This window comes from Acomys minous (assembly GCF_964271855.1).
Source record: "Acomys minous genome assembly, chromosome: 13".
In the NCBI taxonomy this organism is placed as follows: domain Eukaryota; kingdom Metazoa; phylum Chordata; class Mammalia; order Rodentia; family Muridae; genus Acomys; species Acomys minous.
The window spans coordinates 65,450,342-65,472,286 of NC_140495.1; the positions used below are offsets into that span (position 1 = coordinate 65,450,342).

The following is a 21,945-nucleotide window of genomic DNA, read 5'->3' on the forward strand; positions in this document are numbered from 1 at the left end:
CCGGTTGAGAAGATAGCCTAAGACTGCCTGGGTTCGCATCCTAACTCTGTGCTTGCAGAACGGGGGAGGGGAAACAGCAGTATCAACGGGTGGTTGTGAGGTGTAGAAGAGTGGATGGGAAGGAACCATGCAGAACCCAGCGTACTGGAGAGGATGCCCTACCAACTCGTTAACAATTGCTCTTATTATGAAAGTAGAGGAAGATGCTCAGCAGAAGGGCAGGCAACAGCTGGTCTGCATAAAACCGACCAGGAAGTTAAGGAGCTTGTAATGGCTAGAACCACCAGCCTGGGGGCACTGTGGAGCACAGATTACTTGGTTAGGTCACGATTGTACATTCCCACACTTATCAGGGGCTTTAAAAAAAAAGAAATGACAACTTATGAGATCATACGTGAAGGAATGGCAGTGCGTGTGGAAGTGAAAACAAAGCTTTAAAGCGTCTTAAGAAGTAAGAGTCCTTGGAAAATGACTGCATGGGGATGGAAAAAGTTGAGAACGGCTTTGGGAAATCTGTGTGGGACGTAGTTTGGATAAAAGAAAAGAGCTGATTTCAAAATACTGGATAGGATTAAGGCAAAGCAGGTGTGTTGAGGCGATGATTTCAGATGAGGGCAAAGGGGGAGACGGGAGAGATGAGCCCACTCACGCGAGCAGTGAGAGTTAACATTGGCGCTTACAGGGGCCCCCAAACGCAGAGTGTACGCTCTCATTTATTAACTAACTGAACCGTGGGCCGCAACACGGCTTTTAAAAGCATGTATGGAAAAAGATTAGCATAGTGAGGAGTGAAAATAGAGTTCAAATATTAGGAGCTTTGGGTTCTCCTATCAATCTGCAATACACGATTTAAATCCTCTGTGCTCTGCTTCCGCAAGTTTTTTTTTTTTTTTTTTTTTTTTGATACCCTGGGAGCCGGAAGGATCTCAAATTATCGCCAGTATTGATAGAGAGTTGATTGATCCTTGGGGGTAGAACACAGCGAGGAGCTGGTGTCGCTTGCCCCAGGGCACCTAATGACTTTGAGAAACAGACTTTTTACAGTTACCAAACACGTGCTCAGTTCTCAATCACAGCTGCATTTTGTGCGAGGAGAGTGCATGCCTGTGTGTGAACAACGTCGGGGTCTTCGAACAGACCTTACATACTGTTTGAACTCTTGTTAACTGGCTCAGTTCTTGCCACTTGAAGGGTACTTGGAAGTTAAGCGATTGGAATCAAGTGGGTAACTAGCTATCAGGCTGTTTTGGGACATACCTGGGAACATGGGGTAGATAAATAGAGAATCCGAATTCCTAGACATTTGGCTTATTCACTGCCACTACTACCACCATCACCTATTCTTATTAAATATACCCAATATATCTTACCAAATATGTCCAAGCATGTATTTGATTCACCTTACACATCTTTTATGTTAGAACTAAACAGCATGTGTTACTATGCCCAGCCAATTCTTATTTTATTTAACTTTTAAAATTAATTTATTCAGATTACAACTCAATTGTTATCCCATCACTCGTATCTTCCCGTTCCTCCCTCCCTCCCTCCCACTTTCACCCTACTCCCCTCCCCTAGGTCTATGACTGAGGGGGATCTCCTCCCTCACTTTATGGTCATAGGCTATCAAGTCTCATCTTGGTAGCCTGCTTATTCTTTCTTTGAGTGCCACCAGGGCTCCTCACCAAGTGGAGGTTGTCAAATACGGGGCATCGGAGTTCATGTTAGAGTTAGCTCCTGCTCTCCACCCAACTGTGGAGAATGTCCTGTCCATTGGCTAGATCCGAGGAGGATCTTAGAAACCTACAAGAAGAACGTTGTAACGGGGGGATCAGGGCTCAGGGGGTCTGTTCAAGCTATTGCACTAACCAAGTTGTGTACATCGAACCAATCTTTATTTTAAATTGCCTTCTCTCTATGGGCAGCCATTTAAATGTAACTTATTATAGTAAAAAAAAAAAAAAACAAAACAACAACAACAAAAAAACCAGATAAATGAACAAATGAACAGGGATTGAGGAGTGAAATGTCCTATGAACTTGAAAAGTTGATTTTCAGGAATCATGGTAAAGTCCAACAAAATTTTCAGTATTTTTCGAGTAAGGTATCAGGAATGTATTTTGGAATAAAACTCTAATCCCTCATTCAAATGTAGTTTTGTTAAGAATCAAACACTACATTTATTTACAACTCTGTTGATAACTAAATATTTCATTCCACTTAAAATGTCCTCGAGGAACATGCTCTTGCCTTTGATCGTCGATAGTGATGAGAACCAGATTCTGAAGAGAAACAGTTCCATTAGGTCAGCATAGAAAAGGAGAAAAGCCAAAGCCAAGGAACACAAGGGAGGAAAAATGTCAGAAAACACTGATAAACAGAATGTGAAAGGGCCAGAAGGCAGCAGCTTGATGGGAGGCCATACATACTCCACCCTGCCAGGGGGCATCCAGTGAAGAGCTGTAGGAAAAGGCTAGTGATGCGGCATTCATTGGCTTTGGATTCGTAATTACTTTTGTTGTAATGGAGCCAGGCTCCTCGTCCAGAGGGTCAAAGTCATGGCCATTATTCTTTCTTCTTTACTTTTGATTAATGTTATCCGTTGTGCATATCAATGGAGCTCAATCTCGCCTCTCTTTAGCCATTCCCTCTCTTTTGCTAATTGCTAGCTATCACTATTTTACATTCAGGTCCACTTTTATTTTAACTTTCATGCATGAGAGATGATTTACTTATTTAACTCAATGTTACATACTCCAGTTATGGCTAGTTTGTGGCAAGTGTCAGAATATTTATGGCTAAATAATATTTCATGGTCACAATAGTCCCTTTTTTAATACATTGTCTTTATCCATTCAGTGTTCTACAAGTACCTAGGTTGCTTCCACATTAGTCAATTATAAACAATTTGCATGCTTCTTGTGAAAATGTGGCAAGAAGCAAGAACGTCAAAGGTTATAGGGAACTCAGTAAGCAAACAAGTTCAAAAGTGTGTTCTCAGCCTACACAAATAGTCCAAACTTCAAGATCTTAGTGTATTCTATAGATAAAACTATGGCTGTTATGAACTTGAATATTTGCTTTTAAAAGAGCATACAGTTTTCAACATGTACACTCACTGGCCATTGCAATGTGCAGAATACTTTCCGGAAATCATTCTGCAGAATAGACTGGAACCAAAACAAGTATGTGTATTTAAGTGACCTTTCTCAGTTACTTTAAATACGTGTTCCTTATCTCTGATCTCCACCGATCATGTCTCAACTCCATCATGAAATGTGGAGTAGACAGACGTATATCATGTAAAATATAACTGAAAGAAAAGTCACTCCATATTGTACAAAGATTCCATTGAACCACACAGGAGAGCCACAGTGAACTATGGTCTGGTAAGACTGCTGAGCTAAGAACACAAGGCCCTATCATACGCAGAGGCGCAATCAGAAATCTTACTTCTGATTCAAGATAGTTCATAAATCCTCACTTACCTCTGCTTCCCATCTGGAGAGTATTTTTTAAAGCAGACAGGAACCTGGGCGTGTCATCTCAGAGCTCAGGAGGGAAAGCCAGGAGGGTTGTAGATTTTATGCTATCCCAGGCTCAATAGTGAACCCTAAAAAACCCAAACAACAACAAAAATAAGGCAGCAGAGACTGTTTTAAAGGCCCAAGCAGGAATTTTAACCTATTAGTCTCTGTTATAGTATGATTAAAAAGCTTGTCATCCTAGATGTTGTCTGGACATCCAGGACTTGGCTGCTTCCTAAGAACTGATTAGAAGTGTAGAAATGGAGCTGGATGTGGTGGTGCATGGCTTTAATCCCAGCGCTCAGGGAGGCAGAGGCAGGCGGACCTCTGTGAGTTTGAGGCCAGCCTGGTCTACAAAACAAGTCTAGGACAGCCAAGGCTACGTGGAGAAACCCTATCTTGGGAAAAAAAAAAAAAGAAGAAATGTAGAATCTGTAACTTAATAAGGCAACATGGGTGCCCATTGACATTGGTTAAATCCCTGTTTCTGTTAAGAGCCGTGTGGTTATGAAACTCATCTCTCTCTGTGTGATAACAATCAGAACTGACCTGAGCATCTCAGACAAAGGACAGGTGTGTGAGACAGAGAGTTGGTGTGCTGAACGTGTTGGATCCCAGGGGTGAGTGTTTTGTGAGCAGAGCGCTTCCGTTAGTGTGTATCATTAGGATGGAGGAAGAGCACAGCATCAAGTGTCTCGGGAGAACCTTTGGTGGAAAGCTGTGGCCAGAGTCTAGTCACCTCCTCATGGAAGTAGGCAAGGGGAAAGTGAATTGCACAGGTCAGAATTTCCTCATATACAATTGCTAGCAGGAATGATTTACTGCTCTGAGGTTGTTTGTTCAGAAAGGGTATTTTTCCCAGAATACCAAGGATATTCTTTCCTATTTGTTTTCTACGTTGAAAGCGCCATTTGCTTCTAACACCCACCTGGCCCACATACACACACTTCAGAATGAAACAAAAATCTAGCTTCTTAGAGGAAGAATGAAGCATCCATTTGGAAAAATATACACCTCATGTGCGGTTTATCCATACTGCCCAAAATTAGCTCTAGAGTTATGCATTATGAAATTATATGCATGCATAGGCAAATTTATGTGAGGGCATAGGTTGATGAAGTATTTGAAAGGGTTGGGAGTGGAGAAAAATGTCATTAAGGCAGTGGGTTACAGTCTACATTTCCAGAATGGATTAGTTGGCACCTTTCTCTAAAAATATGTCCAGGACTGAGACTTGTACAAACACTTCCAAGGCAGTGTTGTGTTGCAGGCACTGGCTGCCAGTGAGAGGGGATAAAGGCAGTCAGAGGAGAAGAAAAAAAAATCTTCTCCTGTGGTTGAGCCTGAGTGTGAGCTACATGTGAGTCTGTTCTGTTAGGGTGTGAAAAGAATCGTGCACTCTTACACAGACGATACCTTTTCAAACTAGGGAAGATTTTATTGCAAGGTGACAGAACATCCTAAACCCATCCTTTAAGCTGTTTCTGTTACTGATGGATGGAGGTCAGCAGTAGGGTTAGCCTGGGAACTAGAGCAGGTAGATACACCTGAAGGAAAAACAGCTGGATCTTTTTTTTTATTTTGAGACTGAGTCTCTCTGTGTAAGGTTGGCTGTCCTGGACTAGGCTGGCCACAAACAAAGGTGTTCTCGAGAAGAGGTACAGCATATGAAGTATGTATGAACTGTTGAAATATGGCAGGAGTTAGAGGGAGGATGGAGGTGCATGCCAGCATCCTAGAGGCAGCAGGCAGGAGGACTTCCTGTTGTGGGGTAGCACCTGGTCCACGTCTTTGCTAAGGAAGACAGGCATCGGAGGACCTGGAGTTGGTGACTGTGTGGGCAGTGGAGAGCAGTGACTCGTTCCAGACTAATTAGGAAATAAGTTTGATTATAGATGCTGATATACAAAGATGGCAGGTATGGGTCCTTTAGGTTTAATTTTAAAATACTTTTTTTTTTTTTACCTAGCACTCTAGAGAAAACCCAAGAAGTGCTTATTAAACCCATAATTTATCAGAAACAATGTGAACCATAGCTGTAGAATCTGCCTGATTGGGAGGGTGTTAAAACAAGAGAGTTTGTGAGGCTGAGCACACTACTTATGGTAGAGCAGTGCTTTGGGAAGTACTGCCAAGTTGGGTAGCATCCAAGAAAATGGTCATAAGGGTCTTTGAACATCATGCCCTGAAGGGCAAAAGCTTCCATTGTTTTTAGTTGGTGTGGGAAAGCATGAGTTTTTAGTGCATATAAGTTATTTTCAGATTTCCATTTTAGATGACAGATACATCAGTTCTTCTTCTGTCACAAATAAAGCCCTATGTCACAATTGCATGCAATACCTATTTAACATGTGAATTTCTTGGCCCCATTCCACGCTCTGTGGACTGCTACCTGTGTGTCTGTATTTAAGTGAATGTCCCAGCTAATTCTCATATAGTCGATGATTTAAAAAATAATAAAAAATTGAAAAATATAAAACACTGTCTCAAAAATGAAAAAACAAAATAAAACATAAAACAACCCCCCCAAACCCATCTATATCATGTAAGGACTGATGAAGGCCCAAAGAGTGGTGCCTGGCCTGTAAAGGAAGGATCATTGAAAATTAGAACTATTTTGGAAATAAAAATGAACAAGTATTCATTTTAACAAGTGTTCATCCTTGACTCTGTTGAAGCCTAGGTATCAAAATAAATACTGTTCATCATTTAAAAGCTCCAGGGTTAGGCATTATCAGGAAGTAGACTTCCCCCCCCTCTCCCACAACCAGACCTTTGCCCATTTCAATCCATGGGCTTACCCAACAGTTTCCTTTCTGTTCACTCTGAAATGAAACATGCTAGTCAGTTTGCAAACAAATGCCCGGTTTATTTCCCCAGGATTCAAAACTGTGCTCAGAACAGTAGGCTGCAATGTGTATTTATACATATTTGCAGTCAAGAGTCTGATACACAAGATGGCCTATTCTTGAAACCGATTTAGCAAATGTGACATGCAGCCTGGCACAGGACAATTCAGCTTAATTAAGAAATCTGTTCTGTGGGCTGATTGTCCACTAGACATCCACCAGGAAGGAACCACCATTATAACGATGTTTCACCCCATGGGAAAGTGTTATTTGACTCATTTTTAAAAAAATCATTCCACACACTTGTTGATCTAATGAACTCCTAAGAGCCCACAGTGCACACCATCATTGTCATTGAAAGCAGGACTAGAGGTCTCCCATACGTGTTTAAAGGACAAGCTCAAGGACACATTTCTTCAACTGTTCTGAACTCACAAGAGAATAACAAAGAGCTTGTTCTAACTCCAGCACAGACTGAAGCAACAGCCATGTTGGAAAGAACATTACTAAAGCATTCATCAGAAGAAGGCTCCACCCCTGCTTTGTCTCATCACCTTGGTGCCCTTGGCAACTGCCTTGTAATACTGAGTAAGGCATGAGTCTAATCCTCAAGGCACTTATTCTCCAACAACAACAACAACAACAACAACAACAACAACAACCCACCACTACCAACAACAACAAACAGAAAAAAGGCTGAGTTAGGGATTGGTGAGAGCTGGTCATTGAGGAGGAAATGTGACTTCTTCATAATCTTAAAGAATGCACTAAACTTCCAAGCATAGACAGAGGGGAGCAGGAACCGGCCCTAGAGATGCCTGACCAGAAGCTGGAGAACTCTTTGTGCCTAACAGATTTTCACAGGTCTGTAGAATATCAGATGGTTCAGGTGAATGCAGAGGAGGGTTTGGACACAGTAGACACTATAGTCTACTTTAAGAAGGGTAACTTCCATTCCTGTAGATAGGAAAGTCTGAAGTATAATTGTGGTCACTAAAGGGCCCAGAAAGGAAGTTAGGTAAAGGCATTTGAGGAGTAGAGTCTGCAAAGGGGGCATTCTGAGAGAAGCTGGCCTTGAGAAGTGGACTCCCCCGCCCAGTCCTTATCCTTTTGGCATTATGTGGGACATTTAGGGTTGCATTTAATTTTGTGGGTTTTTTTTTCTCCTGAAGCCTAATCTTTGCTGCCTCAAAAGAGATAATTGACTTGCACATTGGAAAGGGCACAACCAAAATGTTCATACCATGTCTAGTATATGCAGAAAAGGTTCGCTTACGAATGCTACTTTTCTGATTTCTTGCCTCTGTCATATTTATCATGTTAGGAGGAAGAAATCAATAGACAATGCTAAACAGCAGTACAGCCTAGCCTCATCAAGGCCACTATTTTTTTTTAAACAGTGACAGAGTCACTGAGTGCTGGAAACCCACCCTTCCAAGGTCAGCAAAGTGCACCCCTGCCTAGTGGATAACATCCCCATTTGTGCCAACCTAGTCTTGTGAAAGCTCATTTGGAAAGCCTGAGTAAGAGTGTCAGGCTGTGCGTCCATCTGGGGCAGCCTCAGGCCATATCTGGAATATAACTTGTTTTTTATTACGTAGACATGGGTGTGAATGGGTGAAAATGTAATTTTTTTTGTGACTGGAAGTGAAGAGGATTCATGAAGGTAGAAACACTTCTTCTGGAAGGTGAATTCCTTCTTTTTAAGGCCCCTGAGGATGTCCCACCCCCATTAAGGTCTTTGGAGAACGTGGAGTCAAAGCTGTTCAATATGAATCTGCGTCCATCTGTTGTGGGATTGGAGAGACATTGTCATCATGACTCAATAAAACAGTATTTTTAAAAAACTCTGGAAACTAAAACAAAAGTGGGTATTTTGAATTTAGAGGTTACTATCAGAAGAAGAAAAGCATTGTGCCTGGCTGGGGGTGAGAGGAAACAGGAACTTCAGAGGGAGGAAACAAACCCATGTGCCATGTACATTTTGATTGGATCATAAGCACAAACTAGGTGGCTAAGAATGGCCCTTCAGGAGATTGGCCTGTGAAATTGGCCAGCTGGGCAATGACAAAGGCATGACCACAAACCTTGGTGACAGGCAGGTTAGCGGATACACCAAAGCGAGTTTAAGCCATAAAACATATGATTCACATATCCAAGTATGTTAATTGATCATAATTAGAAATGATGTGGTATGTTTAAAACAAAGGCATATGGAGCAAAAGAGCAGTTAGGGAGTGTTTGCCCAAAAGACCAATATTGATGGCTACTGGCTGATTCTGCTTTTAGTAGGAAGGATAATTCTTGTAATGAATTAGCACTGTGGCGAGTGAAACGGATTCCGGCCCAGATGAAAGTTCCTTAGTATTCCCCAGCAGCTGGAAACCTGAGCCTGCACAAGGACTACTGCAGTTAAAATGAAGACTAGTCCTAGGCCTTCAACTCACCATTGCGCAGGAGCTGATCAGGTGATTAGTCCTGTTTGTCTATTTGTCTTTGACTACAGTACAGTAGTGTATCTGGTAGGCAGGCAAGAGAGAAGACCAAGTTGAAGATGTAATTTATGCTCCAGGTTTAAAAGGTTAAAACCCTTTCACAGAAATATTGAAAGTGTGACTAGTGAGGCTCCCACACCTCCCTCCCTCCACACACCCTACACGGACTCTCCTTGAATGCTGTCAGCATGGATGACCTCTTTTGGCTTTAAACTGTGAGAAGAGCTTCATCCCAAGATTGTTAAAGTAGCAAATCACTTCCATTTGCTTGAGTAGGTATGTAAACCCCAGGGCATTTTCCATTTTCCTTAGATTTGTTGCATATATTAAAAGACAGCCTGGAGCTGGTGAGATGGCTGAAAGGATAATGGTGCCTACAACCAAGCCTGTTCAGCTGAGTTTGGTTCCCAGGACTCATACTATGGAAAGAGAAAACTGATTCAGGAAGGGTTTCCTTTGCCTTCTACTCGTATGCCATGGGGCGTGTGTGACACTTCCCACCACTGTCTCAATGCACACAAAATAAATTAATAAAATGTAATACACTAAAGAAAGTTGCAGTCTATCTATATCTATACATGCATTTTTCTGGTTTATTCAATGTGTTTTCTAAGACTCCCATGGAATTTTAAATACATGCATAAAGGAGAATGCATAGTGTAAATAAGTATTGTAATGAGATATTTTATATTCATTACTCAGCTTCAGCCAATGGCCGACTGCACACGACCTTTCTTCTTTCATGAGCCTGGCTAGAGGGCAAGTAGAAACAGGAATTTCACAGGAAGGAAACAAATGAAAGTGCCCAGGGATTCATTGAATTAGAAATAAAACCCAGATGCATCCATTCACTTCTTCTCTGTCTCATCTCCTTGTAATTGAAAAATGTTTCCAAGTTAAAGTCATTTATTTATGTGTTTGACGGTGGGGCATGCATTGCCAGCACACACATGTGGAAGTCTGAGACAACCTGTGGGAGCTGGCTCTCTTCTCCCCTCCTGCAAGTCTCTGGGGTTGGATTCAGGTTGTAGGGCTTGGCATCTGGTTCCTTCACCTGCCAAATCCCTTTGCTGGCCCCCCTTTCTCATATTTTTTGTGGAGCTTAACATCATAGTATAATGAAGATCTGATCTGTGAGAGCAATATTCCTCAAAGCATGGCCACTTCAAGCTCAGTGCTGCAAAGTTTCTGCAGAAAGAAAGCATTGCCATCTTCAAGCACATCATTCAAAAAGTCGATAACACGCCTCCATTTTGAAGGGCTGGCCTGTGCACTAATGGTTCTGAGCCCATTCATGGTCTCCACAGAGGAATTTATCCATGTCTACACTTAATTGATTCTAGAAATCCTTACTGCTTGGAGGTCCTATTCTTGTCATATGAAAGACATTTGAAGAGATAATATTCATAACTGATCAAGCACTGTGTGCTCAATTTGATGTTAAATCTGCTTATATGGGTTGGTTCCTTTATTTAATCCTTATGATAGTCAAATTCATTGGGATTTATACCTGAATACATCACTCCATTTCAGAAGAGGAAATGGAAACTCAGAGAAAGCTTCTATAGCATGCGAACTTCTGCAGGGGTTTCTGGAGAGGGGCTGTGTGACATCCACTGAACCTGAGTTCTCAACCACCACAGCGCATGTGACAGGGAGTTAACAGCAGCTGATGACTTACGGGACTTCTGGAGGTTCTGACACACTTCAGGCTTCTTGTCGTGACAAGGTACAACAAGTGACATTAGGCTAGAGCCACTAGGATTTCATTTAACTGCAATGTTTTCCGTTTCCATCGTACTGTGTGCTCTTGTTAAATCTCCATCATCTTAACTTTCCAATGCCATGTGAAAAGAGAGAGAAGGACAGAATTTTCCTGATCATCAGCCAAGGCAGCAAATCCATGCCTCGCCTCAGGCCAGAAGTCCAGTGCCGGACTGGAGCTAGAAGCTTTTACGTCTGGGGCAAGTTTCCTCTGGCAGCATAGTGACTGTTGCACTCATCCATAGAATCGACCCCTAAACCTGAATCGTTCTAGCTGACATGACTGGAAAGGCTGAGGACTAGCAGCATCCTCTGCATCAAGGCATCAGACAAAGGTGATGCCTTTGTTTGAACCCACTCAGCAGAGAGAAATGTACTGGGAATGCTTTGCTCAGAATCTCTTCTGAAGCAGGGGCTCATGCTTTCATTGGCTCTTGAGGACATCGGCAGATGACCTATAAATGGCCATCATGTCCCTTTACTTATTCAGACTATGGTGAGCTCCTGGTGCTCATTGTGATCCCACACCCACTGCATTCCCCACCCCCCTGCGATCTCCCTCATGATTCCCCCTCTCCCCGGCTCTGCTTTGTAGGCTCTAGTCCTTGTCTCATGTGAGTGGCACAGTCTTTGCAGAATCCGCTAATGGCTCATTAGTGGACTTACCCATGAAGTCATTTGGAAAGGGCAGAATAGAATGTGTCACCCATATCATTCCCTCTTCAAGGTCAAAGTGTTGCTTCCTAGATAGCATGTTAGTTATATTACCTAATAAGTAAAAACTTACGAAAAAAACATAGATGTATACAATTCTGTTCACTGCACCGTGGGAAGCGGGACAGTTGTGTAATAGCTACAGAGAACTAAGCACCAACATTAACAGAGCTTTCTCAACCCCCTCCCCTGAAACTCTGTAATTCTTGCGCTTTTATTCTGGCTGAACCACACTTGCATAGGGAACATTTGGCGGGATGGCTGCTAAGAATGAACATTATCAGTTCATTCAAGTAGGTCAAGGTAAGCAAGTGTGATTATTTCCCCCCCTCCCCCTGCCACGTGCTATAATTACCAAGGGTAATTGAGTCAGCTTTAGTGTTGAGTTTATCTGGGCCATAAAATTATGTAATAAGCAATCATTCATTGCAGGTGATTAAAAGGGAATGTCTCTAGGTAGATTAAAGGAGGAAAGGGACAGAACGAAGCATCTTGATCCCATTACTTATTATATCCACTTTCATAATTATGAGAGGTGTGAGCTTATAGCTTGCAGTTTAAAGAGATGGTGCCACCAACAAACAGCAGAAAGCACTGATCCTGCTGTCAGTTCTTCAGGGTAGAGGACTTGCTCACTTCTCGTGCTTTCACGGCAAGTCCTTGGGAGAATAACTCAATCTCTTTCAGCCTGTGGTGTGTTTAATCTGAAAATTGGGATGCAACCATTACATTACTTTTTTGGTGATCGAACAATGTGACACGTGGACCTGCCAAGTCCTACATGTAATTTAGAAATAGGAGCAATAAAGACAGAGCGTGGAAACTGCTACAATGTGCCTTCTCCTAAGACTTGATGAACAGCACAGTAAGGAGGCAATAGAACTGGAGAAGACACCGTGAGTTCAAGCTTTCCCTCTCCCAGAACTCTTGGACACTAATTGAGTGTTTTGTAAACTATCCCCCAAATAGCTGTCATTCCACAATAATATTATTGAGAGAAAAGGGAACCTTCAAGCATAGTGTGAATGGGTGATATGCGGAGGGATTTGCTAATTCAGATGGATTTGCTAATGAGATAGAAAGTTGCCAGCACAACTTCATACATAAGAAGACAAAGGGCTAAGGGAATGGCTTGGTGAATAAGATATTTGCTGCACAAGTATGAGGGCTTGAGTTCAGATCCCTAGAACTCACAAAAAGCCAGGTGTATCTGCATTCCCATAATCCTAGTCAAGTGGAGGCACGGGGTGGGAGGCAGGATGATTACTGGGGTTTGCTGGCTTACCAGCTTCACTGAGAAATTTTCTCTCAAAAGACAAGAACAACAGAGCTAGGAGGTCTGATGTCTTTTTGGCTTCCATGAACAGATGTAGAAGTGTTCACCGCCCCCCCCCCCCCCCATACACCCTTCACACAGACACTACACTAATAGACACACCACATTCACATATGGCCCCTCCTCAGACACAAATACATTTTAATAAGAGGAAGAGGGAATACACACACACACACACACACACACACACACACACTCAAACCAAAGGGGAATGTGTGAATGGAAGTCTGCGGACACATGAGAACAGGATGTATAAGGGTGCAGGTTGGAGAGATGGAAAGAAGAAACAAGGAAAAGGTGAAGTGTTTGGCACCGTGAGGTGGAGAGGGGCAGGTGGATGTTCTCCTTGATCTGAAGATGAGCTCTGTAGTTGTCTGTCTCATGATTTCCACCTGTTATCATCAAACTATCCTGGGTAACTTTGTGATATGAGAGTTGCTAAATGTCTAAAGGCAGCACTGCCGCCCGTTTACTTCAAAGTAAGGCTTATATAGATTACTGATATTTTGAGTGACAAATTGAATACTTGTTGGAAGACTATTTCTTTTATAATTAAGGCTGCTATAATGCTGAAAGGAGAACAAATACAGACATGTGTTAGTTCACTCTAAAGAGGCAAAAGATACTTTAGAAGTATTTGGGAGAATTTTTAAGCATTTTGTGGCGGTAAAACTTTATTGACACAAATAGAACACTACTACAAATATAGAAAAGTAAAAAGAATCTGTCACTCATTATTTCCTTGGTTTGCATAGAACAATGTTTACTCTTCTATACAATATCTTATCTCACATGTAAGCAGAGTCCTTTAAAGAAGCAAAATGTGAGACAAAACCAGGGAGTTCCAAAAAACGTTTCAGACTTTTCATCACTAGAAACAACAAAAAGTGTGTTGAGTTGGGATAGAAGAATCCAGAGTGAAGGCTTAAGGGTAGAGTCTAGGGGAGGACACCAGAAGTCATTGAGAAAAGCATATTTGCAAGATATTTCCAGAACAATCACATTTGCAAGATCCTAGGTGCTAGATAATCATATTTCTCTCCTTGAGACCCCCATTTCCCTAATCAAGCTTGACAGAGATGTCATGACAATTATTCATTATCATGTACCATTAGCTTGTGTCAGCAGAGTGTATTTAATAGGTATCGTTGTGGGGAGAGTAAAGAAATCAAGGGAAAGAAACACTGTCCTCCTATCAGAACATAGAAGGGGAAAGTCAAGGACACAGGGGTAGATAATAGCAAGATAAGGAATGGAATTAATTGAGACCACTGTATACTTGCTGTGCATGCTTTTCTCTCTGTGGGAGGAGAGGAGGGGTCTTTGGAGTGGACGCACATTTAGAAAATCTGGGTCTGAAGAGGTGATCTTGCTACAGATGCGCTCCTGCTTCTGCTTGGTGAGTGGAGCACAGAGAAGGGCTGGGCTAGAGTCCCTCAATTTAAATTCTGGTAGTAATTCTACTACTCCAAAGTTTCCAGCATTTTTAGGGGTGGTGTTTTCTTGACATGAAGCTCATTGTCTAAATTGTGAAATGATAAACACTATCATAGATGTACAGTATATATTTCTACTTCATGGGAAAATCTATTTCTTTGTCATCTGTATCCATCCATCTACCTATCATCCACTCATCTACTTAAATACATGCATATACATATGTGTCTTTGCATTCTTTGTGTATTCCTGGGTACAAATGATTCGTCTCCCATCTAAAGCATTTTGTAAGGATATATGGTAATAACTGTACTATATTTGAGATTTTCTGAACATTGGCTGGGTTCTTGTGGTCCTTGGTTTCCCTGCAAAAGCAGCAGAATGTCTTTACACATTTTCTAGAGAGGTACAACACCATAGGTCATTCTGGTTTTAAGTCCAGCTGAGTTCAGACTCTATCCTTGAAGCTCATCCTTTTCCACTGGGCTTCATCTTTAGCATCTTCCCGGAGCGTCCTAAGGTAAGAATTAAATATTTCTGCTCCAGTGATCACTGTTGAAATGTGAGTAAATCCATTCAGATCCAAGTCTGGCTTCAAAGAGTGTGGGTCAGGGCTTGTATACTACCTACACCATTCTGAGTCTGTGAACACTACTGGAAAGCTGTTGATGACAGTCTGGCATGAGCAGACGTGCACCTCAAAAATGTTGTTGTTCTTTCAAACAGAGCAGTTCCAGATTTACTAGTGCCCATGTTATGGATGGAGAGAGTCACAGTAATGATGGTGACTGTGGCAAGGAATAAGCAACTGTGGTCTGAGGCCGAGAAACCCCGCACCTGTCCATCAGGGCTTCAGAAATAAGTGGCCAGCTTCAATATACTCTTTGAAATGCTGAAAAAAAAAGCTGTAGTGTATTCTTTGCATTTGTTTTTAAGTCTGAGAAAATACACAGTCAGTGTCGACTGCATTGTTGATATTGAAGTTTAATCATGAATACACAGCATGTGAAGTGTCCACTCTCTAGGCTTTACACATGATTGAAGTGGTCAAAGATGAAACTGCACATCCTAAGCTATGGGAAGGTGCATTGTACCCTAAGCTTCCTATTCATTGTGATAGTAACAGAGCTTATTGATGCGTTAAATACTGTGAACGTGCCCTTGAAACCACCAACCACTTCTCGTAGATGGTTAGAGTTTTGAACATTGTGTCTGGGAGACTTCTAAGAGCATGCTCTGTCAAGTCAGCCTGTACATCGCATTTGTGAGTACTCTCTATGAGAGCGCTCAGAAGATGTCTCAGTGTTTGACGCATTAACTTTGTTCCTATTGTGTGTTGAAGAACAGTGTGTTGACTGTAGCGAGACAGGATGGATTAGTACTTTTCTTCTCTGTCCGTTTCTCTTTGCACACTGAAAATAATTTTCTTTTGAAGCCATAGCTGCTGTTCGACTACATATTTTTTAAATAAAGAAAACATATTGCACCAACATTGTGAATCGTTTTTGTTTTGTTGGCATTGTTTATTTTGCATCCAGTGAATCATCGACATTGCGCAGCTCTGACAGAACCAAAATAAAGGTACCTTACATTAAGGGAACCAGCCAAATTGCACTATTTGGTAATTCTCCATTTGCCCATAATGGTGATTTGTGTTGACTTCTTAAGCCACAGAGCTTAGAAAAAAATGCTCAGTGGTTGGGAATATTTCTTTCTTTCTTTTTTTAGTTTCTTCTTTTTTACCTTTTATTGAAAATAGCTTTTCTTTCATTTAATATATATAACAAGATAAAATGAAACCTAATATGTCAAAGTAGGAAAAAACAAACAGAAGGAAAAGAGCCCAAGAGAAGGAAAACAAAATAGATAGACATGCAGAGACCGTTTTCTTGCTCAGTTCCGTAAAAGCACTAAACTGGAAACTATAATCATACACAAAGAAGAAAAATATAGACACATAAATAAAAAATAAGATAAAAAAAAAAAGAAAACCACCAACAAGCAAACAGAAACAAACACAGTCCCCTAAACCATGATTTGGCATTATGAGGCAAGGAACTTCCATTGATGCCATGGAGTTAGTTTCTGTTGATCATCTAGATGGCCCTTCAAGGAACAGCACAGTGACCTCCTTCCTCTAACCTGGCACCCCCCTAGTAGCTTCTTTTATTCTTTGTATGAACTATTGATGAAGTGAGCATCCTGGTGACCCAATCACTCCTCGGTGGCACTAGCAGGGGACCAAACTGTCAACACATAAACCTTTGTTAGGGGCACTTCATATCCAAACTGTAACAGAAGATAATGAAGAGAAGGCTAGAAGGGAAGGAAAATCTTGACTATTGCCTGAAGTTCATGACTACAAGAAGGAAATGTCTCAACTGTTTTTAAAACTTAAAAGAGTCCTGGGTTTGACATTATAACTCAGTGATGGGACATTGAGCACATGAGAGGTCATCACTGCAAAATAACAAAAAGTATTATTATTTTTCCTTTTATTAAAAATAGATTTTTTTCACATTATGGTTTCCTGATTATGGTTTCCCGCCCTCTGCTCCTCCCAGCTCCTTCCCGCCTCCCACTACATCTGTATCCATGTGCTTCCTGCCTCTCTTTAGAAAACAAGTAGGTTTGTAAAGGATACCAATAGTATAATATAATATAATGTAAAACAAAAACTAACACATTGGAATTGGACAATACAAAGAAACAAGGCAAAGAGACCAAGTGAAGGCACAAGAGTCACAGACTCACTTATTCATACACTCAGCATTCCATAGACGCAGCAAACTGGAAGCCATAATATCTTCAAAGAGAACTTGTAGGGTGAAAGGAGAGAAGGAAAAAATACAAATAAGAAGATAAAGAAAAAAAGACAGAAAAAAAGAAAGGAAAAAAGAAAAACCCTGATATGACCTTGTGAGATAAGAACTTCCAAAATGCCAATCAGTCTATTTTCTATTGCCTGTCTACTGCTGTCCAGGCAGCCTACCCTTAAGAGTACTGTGTTTCCCCATTGAGACTCCCTTGGAGAAAACTAAATTTTCATTTGCACGCTGTTATCAGTTGGAGAAAGCTTTTGGGTTAGGGCTGGAGGTGTGTGTCCACTTTTCCTTTCAGCTCTAGGGCCCTTATCTGGAGCAGACTTGTGAAGATCCTGCGCATGCTGCCATAGTCTTTGTGGGTCAATCCTGTTGATGCAGAGGGCTTTGCTTTCTTGGTGTCTTCCATCCCCTCTGGCTCTTACACTCTTTTCACCTCCTCAGCCATCATCAAAGAAGCTTCTTTTTGCAGCAGATAGGAACACACACAGAGACCCACAAGCAAACATTATACAGAGAGTGAGATACCTTGAAACATCTGGTCCTAAACAGGAAGGATCAAATCCTTTCCTTCAGCACTTAGAAAATCCTGGGAAGAGGAAGCAGAAAGAGTGTGTAGTGGATGGAGGACACCAAGGAAACAAGGCCCTCTAGATCAATATGATTGATATATGTATGAACTCACAGAGACTGAGACAAAATGCACAAGACCTATACGCACCAGGTCCTTTGGTATGATTATGGCTTCCAGTTTGGTGGTTTTATGTGATTCCTAAGTGTGCAAACCAGTGGGTCTCTCTGTGTCTTATGCCTTCTCTTTGGCTCTTTTCCTTCTGTTTGTTTGTCTTCTCCAATTCTGATGTGTTAGTTTTTGTTTTACCTTATGTTTTACTTTGTTGTATGTTTTTATTGTCCCTTAGACATCTGTTCTTTAATGAGAGACAAAAAAGAAGTGGATCCAGATGGGAGGTGAGCTGGGGAGGAACTGGAAGGAAAAGAGGGAGGGGGTGGAATCCTAAATCAGAATATATTATGTGAGAAAAGAATCTACTTTCAGTAAAAGGGAAAAATTTAGAACAAATTTGAGAATTAGTAAAAAAGCAGCTGAAGAGTTCGTGCTTGTGAGTGTTTGTGCTTGGGTGCCAGGTGGAGGAGCAGGAGGAGCAGGAGAGGGAGGAAGTGAGAGATCAGTAAAGACACAGAAGGAAATCTAGGTGCACGGAGTGACAGCTACATTTTGAAACCTTTAAAAACATTACTATTGAGAAGTCACACTCTTTACTTAAAGGCTACGCTATTTGGCAGTCATGTTAAACAAATAAAACTTTCCCTTCACTCTCCAACCTCTGCTGATTTGTACTATAAAATCTTATTTATTGCTTGTGTCATGGCTTCCTGAGTTCCCCAGAGGGACTGTCCCCCATGCAATTTCTCAGGGTCAGACACCTTTCACTCTGTGACACATCTGTCTTCAGTTTACCATCTCCGCTGTAAAGGCTACAATGAGAGCAGAATCTCGAATGGTGTGGTTTTATGTCATGCTGTGTTTTATACTACAGTCCCACCACTGTCCCTTGGCCAGCACAAAGCCTATGACCCAATCCAGCTGAGACAAGGTACACAAAAGTGGGTCTTCCTGAAAACCCAAGGGAAAAAAATGCAAAGATTTGTTGAACACGGCACACTGGTTTTCTAGTTTGTTGATAGCAGTGAGGATGTCAACTCTGAAGATTAGTTTTAAATTCCTTATTAAAATGTAAAAGGAGAATGAATCACTGTTCATTATTTATTTGTTTGGTTTGAAAATATTCCTTCTCACAAATTCTCCCATATACCCCTCCTTGTTTGTTTTCAAATTTATGGCCTCCTCTTTTTCATGAATTACCTTTTTAAAAAAAGATTTTATTTATTTATTTAATTTATTCATATTACATCTCAATGGTTATCCCATCCCTTGTACCCTCCCATTCCTCCTTCCCTCCCATTTTCCCCTTACTCCCCTCCCCTGTGACTGTGACTGAGGAGGACTTCCTCCCCCTTTATATGCTCATAGGGTATCAAGTCTCTTCTTGGAAGCACACTATCCTTCCTCTGAGAATTGCCTTTTAAAAGATGTATTTATCTTTATTTTTTAAATTATGTGTATTCATTTGGACCTGTGCATAAGAGCATGTGCCCAAGGTGGTCAGAAGAGGGCATCAGATCTGAAGTTGGGGACAGCCAACCCAAAAAACCCCAAAATAAACCCAAAAAAACTAAACAAAACAACAACAACAAACAAACAAATAAACAAACATACAAACCAACAACGAAAAAAAGAAAGAAAAATATAAAGCTCAGAAACGGCGGCCAAACGACAATTCTAGGGTTGGTTCCCCTCTGCCTCCTTGTGGGAATCTGTGACCCGACTCAGGTTGCCAGTCCATGCCAAGTGCCTGTACCTGCTGAGCCAGATTGTTATCCTCTCATTAAATTCTTATCATATGCTACAGAATCTATAGTGCTCACCTGATCCTTTCTTTAATGGCTTTATAGCATGAGATAAATTTCCTTATTATCCCTCAGTCACAGAGGATACAAGTGACGTCCAGTCAAGAACGTCTTAGCAAACGCCAGTCACCTGCTGCTGGGGCCTGTGCTCTTACCACACCATGTTGTTTCCCCAACACCATCTTTGTTTTATATATCTGCTTGAGTTGACTCTTTGTCTTGAATCTGCGCCTCTGTGCATGACTTCGTGATGACCAGGGAAGAGGAGAACACTTACCTCCTGCTCTCTTGACATTTCAAAGCAAATGTACAATATCCTTGTCCTTTAAGAGTGATATATTCTTTGGGGGGCAGGTAATATATTTATATGGTTTAGCTTTTAGAATATAAGAGAATCCAGAATGAAAAGCCCAACAGCTTGACAGCAATTAAAGTTCATATTTAAATTAACACCTTAGTTATTGACTTTGGTGTTTCACTGGCAGTTGTAATTTAAATGTTATGGTAATATACTATAGTCAGAGCTAGATAACACCATCTTGGCCATGTTAGAATGAAGTTGTCATTAAACAGCTGAAAATAGGGTCAGTGACACAAAGTTCAAGAGTTCCTATTTCAGTTCTGCTTTTATTTCTTTGTTTCTATTTTCTATTCTCGTTTTTCCTAACCCTAACCCTAACCCTATTACCCCTAACCTTAACTCTAACACCCCAACCCTAACCCTAACTCCCCTAATCCTAACACCCCAATCCTAACCCTAACACCCTTAACCCTAACTCTAATACCCCTAACCCTCTCTAATCCCCCTTACTCTAACCCTAACTTTAACCTTAACCTTAAGCCTAACCCTATCACCCCAACCCTCACCCTAACACCCCTAAACTTAACCCTAACCGCCTTACCCTAACCCTAGCCCCAACACCCCAACCCTAACCCTAACACCCCTAACCTTAACCCTAAGCCCCTTACCCTAACCCTAACCATAACACCCCAACCCTAACCATAACATACCCTAACCCTAACTGTAACCCCCTTACCGTAACCCTAACCCTAACACCTCTAACCCTAATACCCTAAACCTAGCCCTAACTCTAATCCCCCTTACTCTAATCCTAACCCTAACCCTAACCCTAACCTTAACCCTAACCCTAAACCTAACCCTAACCCTAACCTTAAGCCTAACCCTAAACCTAACCCTAACCCTTCAGGTCTACTTTAATTTAGATACCAGGGCTGCCATCACTCCTCTCAGTTTCTTAGACCACAGCTCCAAATAATGATATTTCTATTCATATACAATGAATATGTCTACCATTACAACATTGTTAGAAGGAATTATAAATACAAATAAACTTTATAAAGCTAGTTTAGATGCTATTTTAAATGTATAATCATTCTACAGCTAATGTTCTTATTTTTGATTTTCAATCATAAACCAGCACTACAGGTTTATGGATATATCATCAAATTTTTTTTTAACACTGTTCATGTCATAACATATAAACTGGAGAATAAGAATAATAATGGTCCAATAAAGCAGAAGTTAATTTTTCTTGGTGCTCTAATGCTGTCTGGACAATGTATTCTTTCTCAGCAGAGACCCTGTATCTTTCCACCTGTGGCTCAGTCATCTTTAATGGATAAAATAAAAACACCCTTCAGGTCTCAAACTAGCCACTCTTGTCACTTCCAGACTTCTGTCACATCCCCAGATGCTGGAGGATTGAAACTGTAATCCACTCACCAGAACTTAGTCACATGATTACATCTAATTACAATGGTGACCAAGAAAAATGCTTTTTTCCTATTTGGAGAACATGACTTTTGTATAGCTAATACACAGAGTTAAATCAATAAGTAGAGAGAATGGGGGGAACAAATAGCAGTTTTTGTCACATCCGTCTGACAACTAGTATAAAGCTTACACCCCTTTTCTCACCGTCACCAGAAACACCACCACCTACCCTTTCACTTCCATGAGGGAAGGGTGATACTTTAGGAGAGCTTAGTGCATTTAGCAGATGTGGATGACATAATTGCCTCTGTCACGTTTGAGAAGCACACCCTTCCTGTGCCTATTACCACCACAAGGAGACAATGTTAGGGTTAGGAACTGGGTACCCACGACCCACAGCCTCATTCACAAACAAGGGCAAGATGGAAACACCGAAGTGTGGAGTTACAGGACCGGTCAGCTTGGAAGAGCATCGGAAGCTTCCCTCCTTCATTGCTGGACCCAGTTCATTGGGGGAGCCCTGTCTGACAGTTACTGCGCCTTCTGTTGGAAAGAATTTTTATCATGTGGTTTCTGTGAGGTCAGATTTACCTCTCTGGAATGCCATCAAAGGGAGCAGCACCAGGGGAACGGTGGTGTCAGAAAGGGTGGAGAAGAGGCAAAAATGTGGCTGGTTTAAGTATGTTCTTTCTACACACATGGAATAATAAGCCATGCTACAATAATCATGCTGTAATCCACAGACCCAAAGAAGCTAAGTAGCAAAGAGGTTCCAA

General features: G+C 41.4%; 1 protein-coding gene and 1 long non-coding RNA gene across 2 annotated transcripts in view; one reads left to right on the plus strand and one right to left on the minus strand.

The window, feature by feature from the left end:
* Nucleotides 1-14,983, plus strand: part of OPN5 (opsin 5) — a 75,452-nt gene extending 60,469 nt beyond the window's left edge. The window contains exon 10 of the mRNA XM_084752177.1: nt 14,849-14,983. Within this exon, the coding sequence (XP_084608303.1) occupies nt 14,849-14,926 (78 nt within the window). The 3' untranslated portion in view covers nt 14,927-14,983. The remainder of the gene's footprint in view (nt 1-14,848) is intronic.
* Nucleotides 1-21,945, minus strand: part of LOC311581228 — a 1,115,569-nt gene that overhangs the window by 225,154 nt on the left and 868,470 nt on the right. The window lies entirely within an intron of this gene.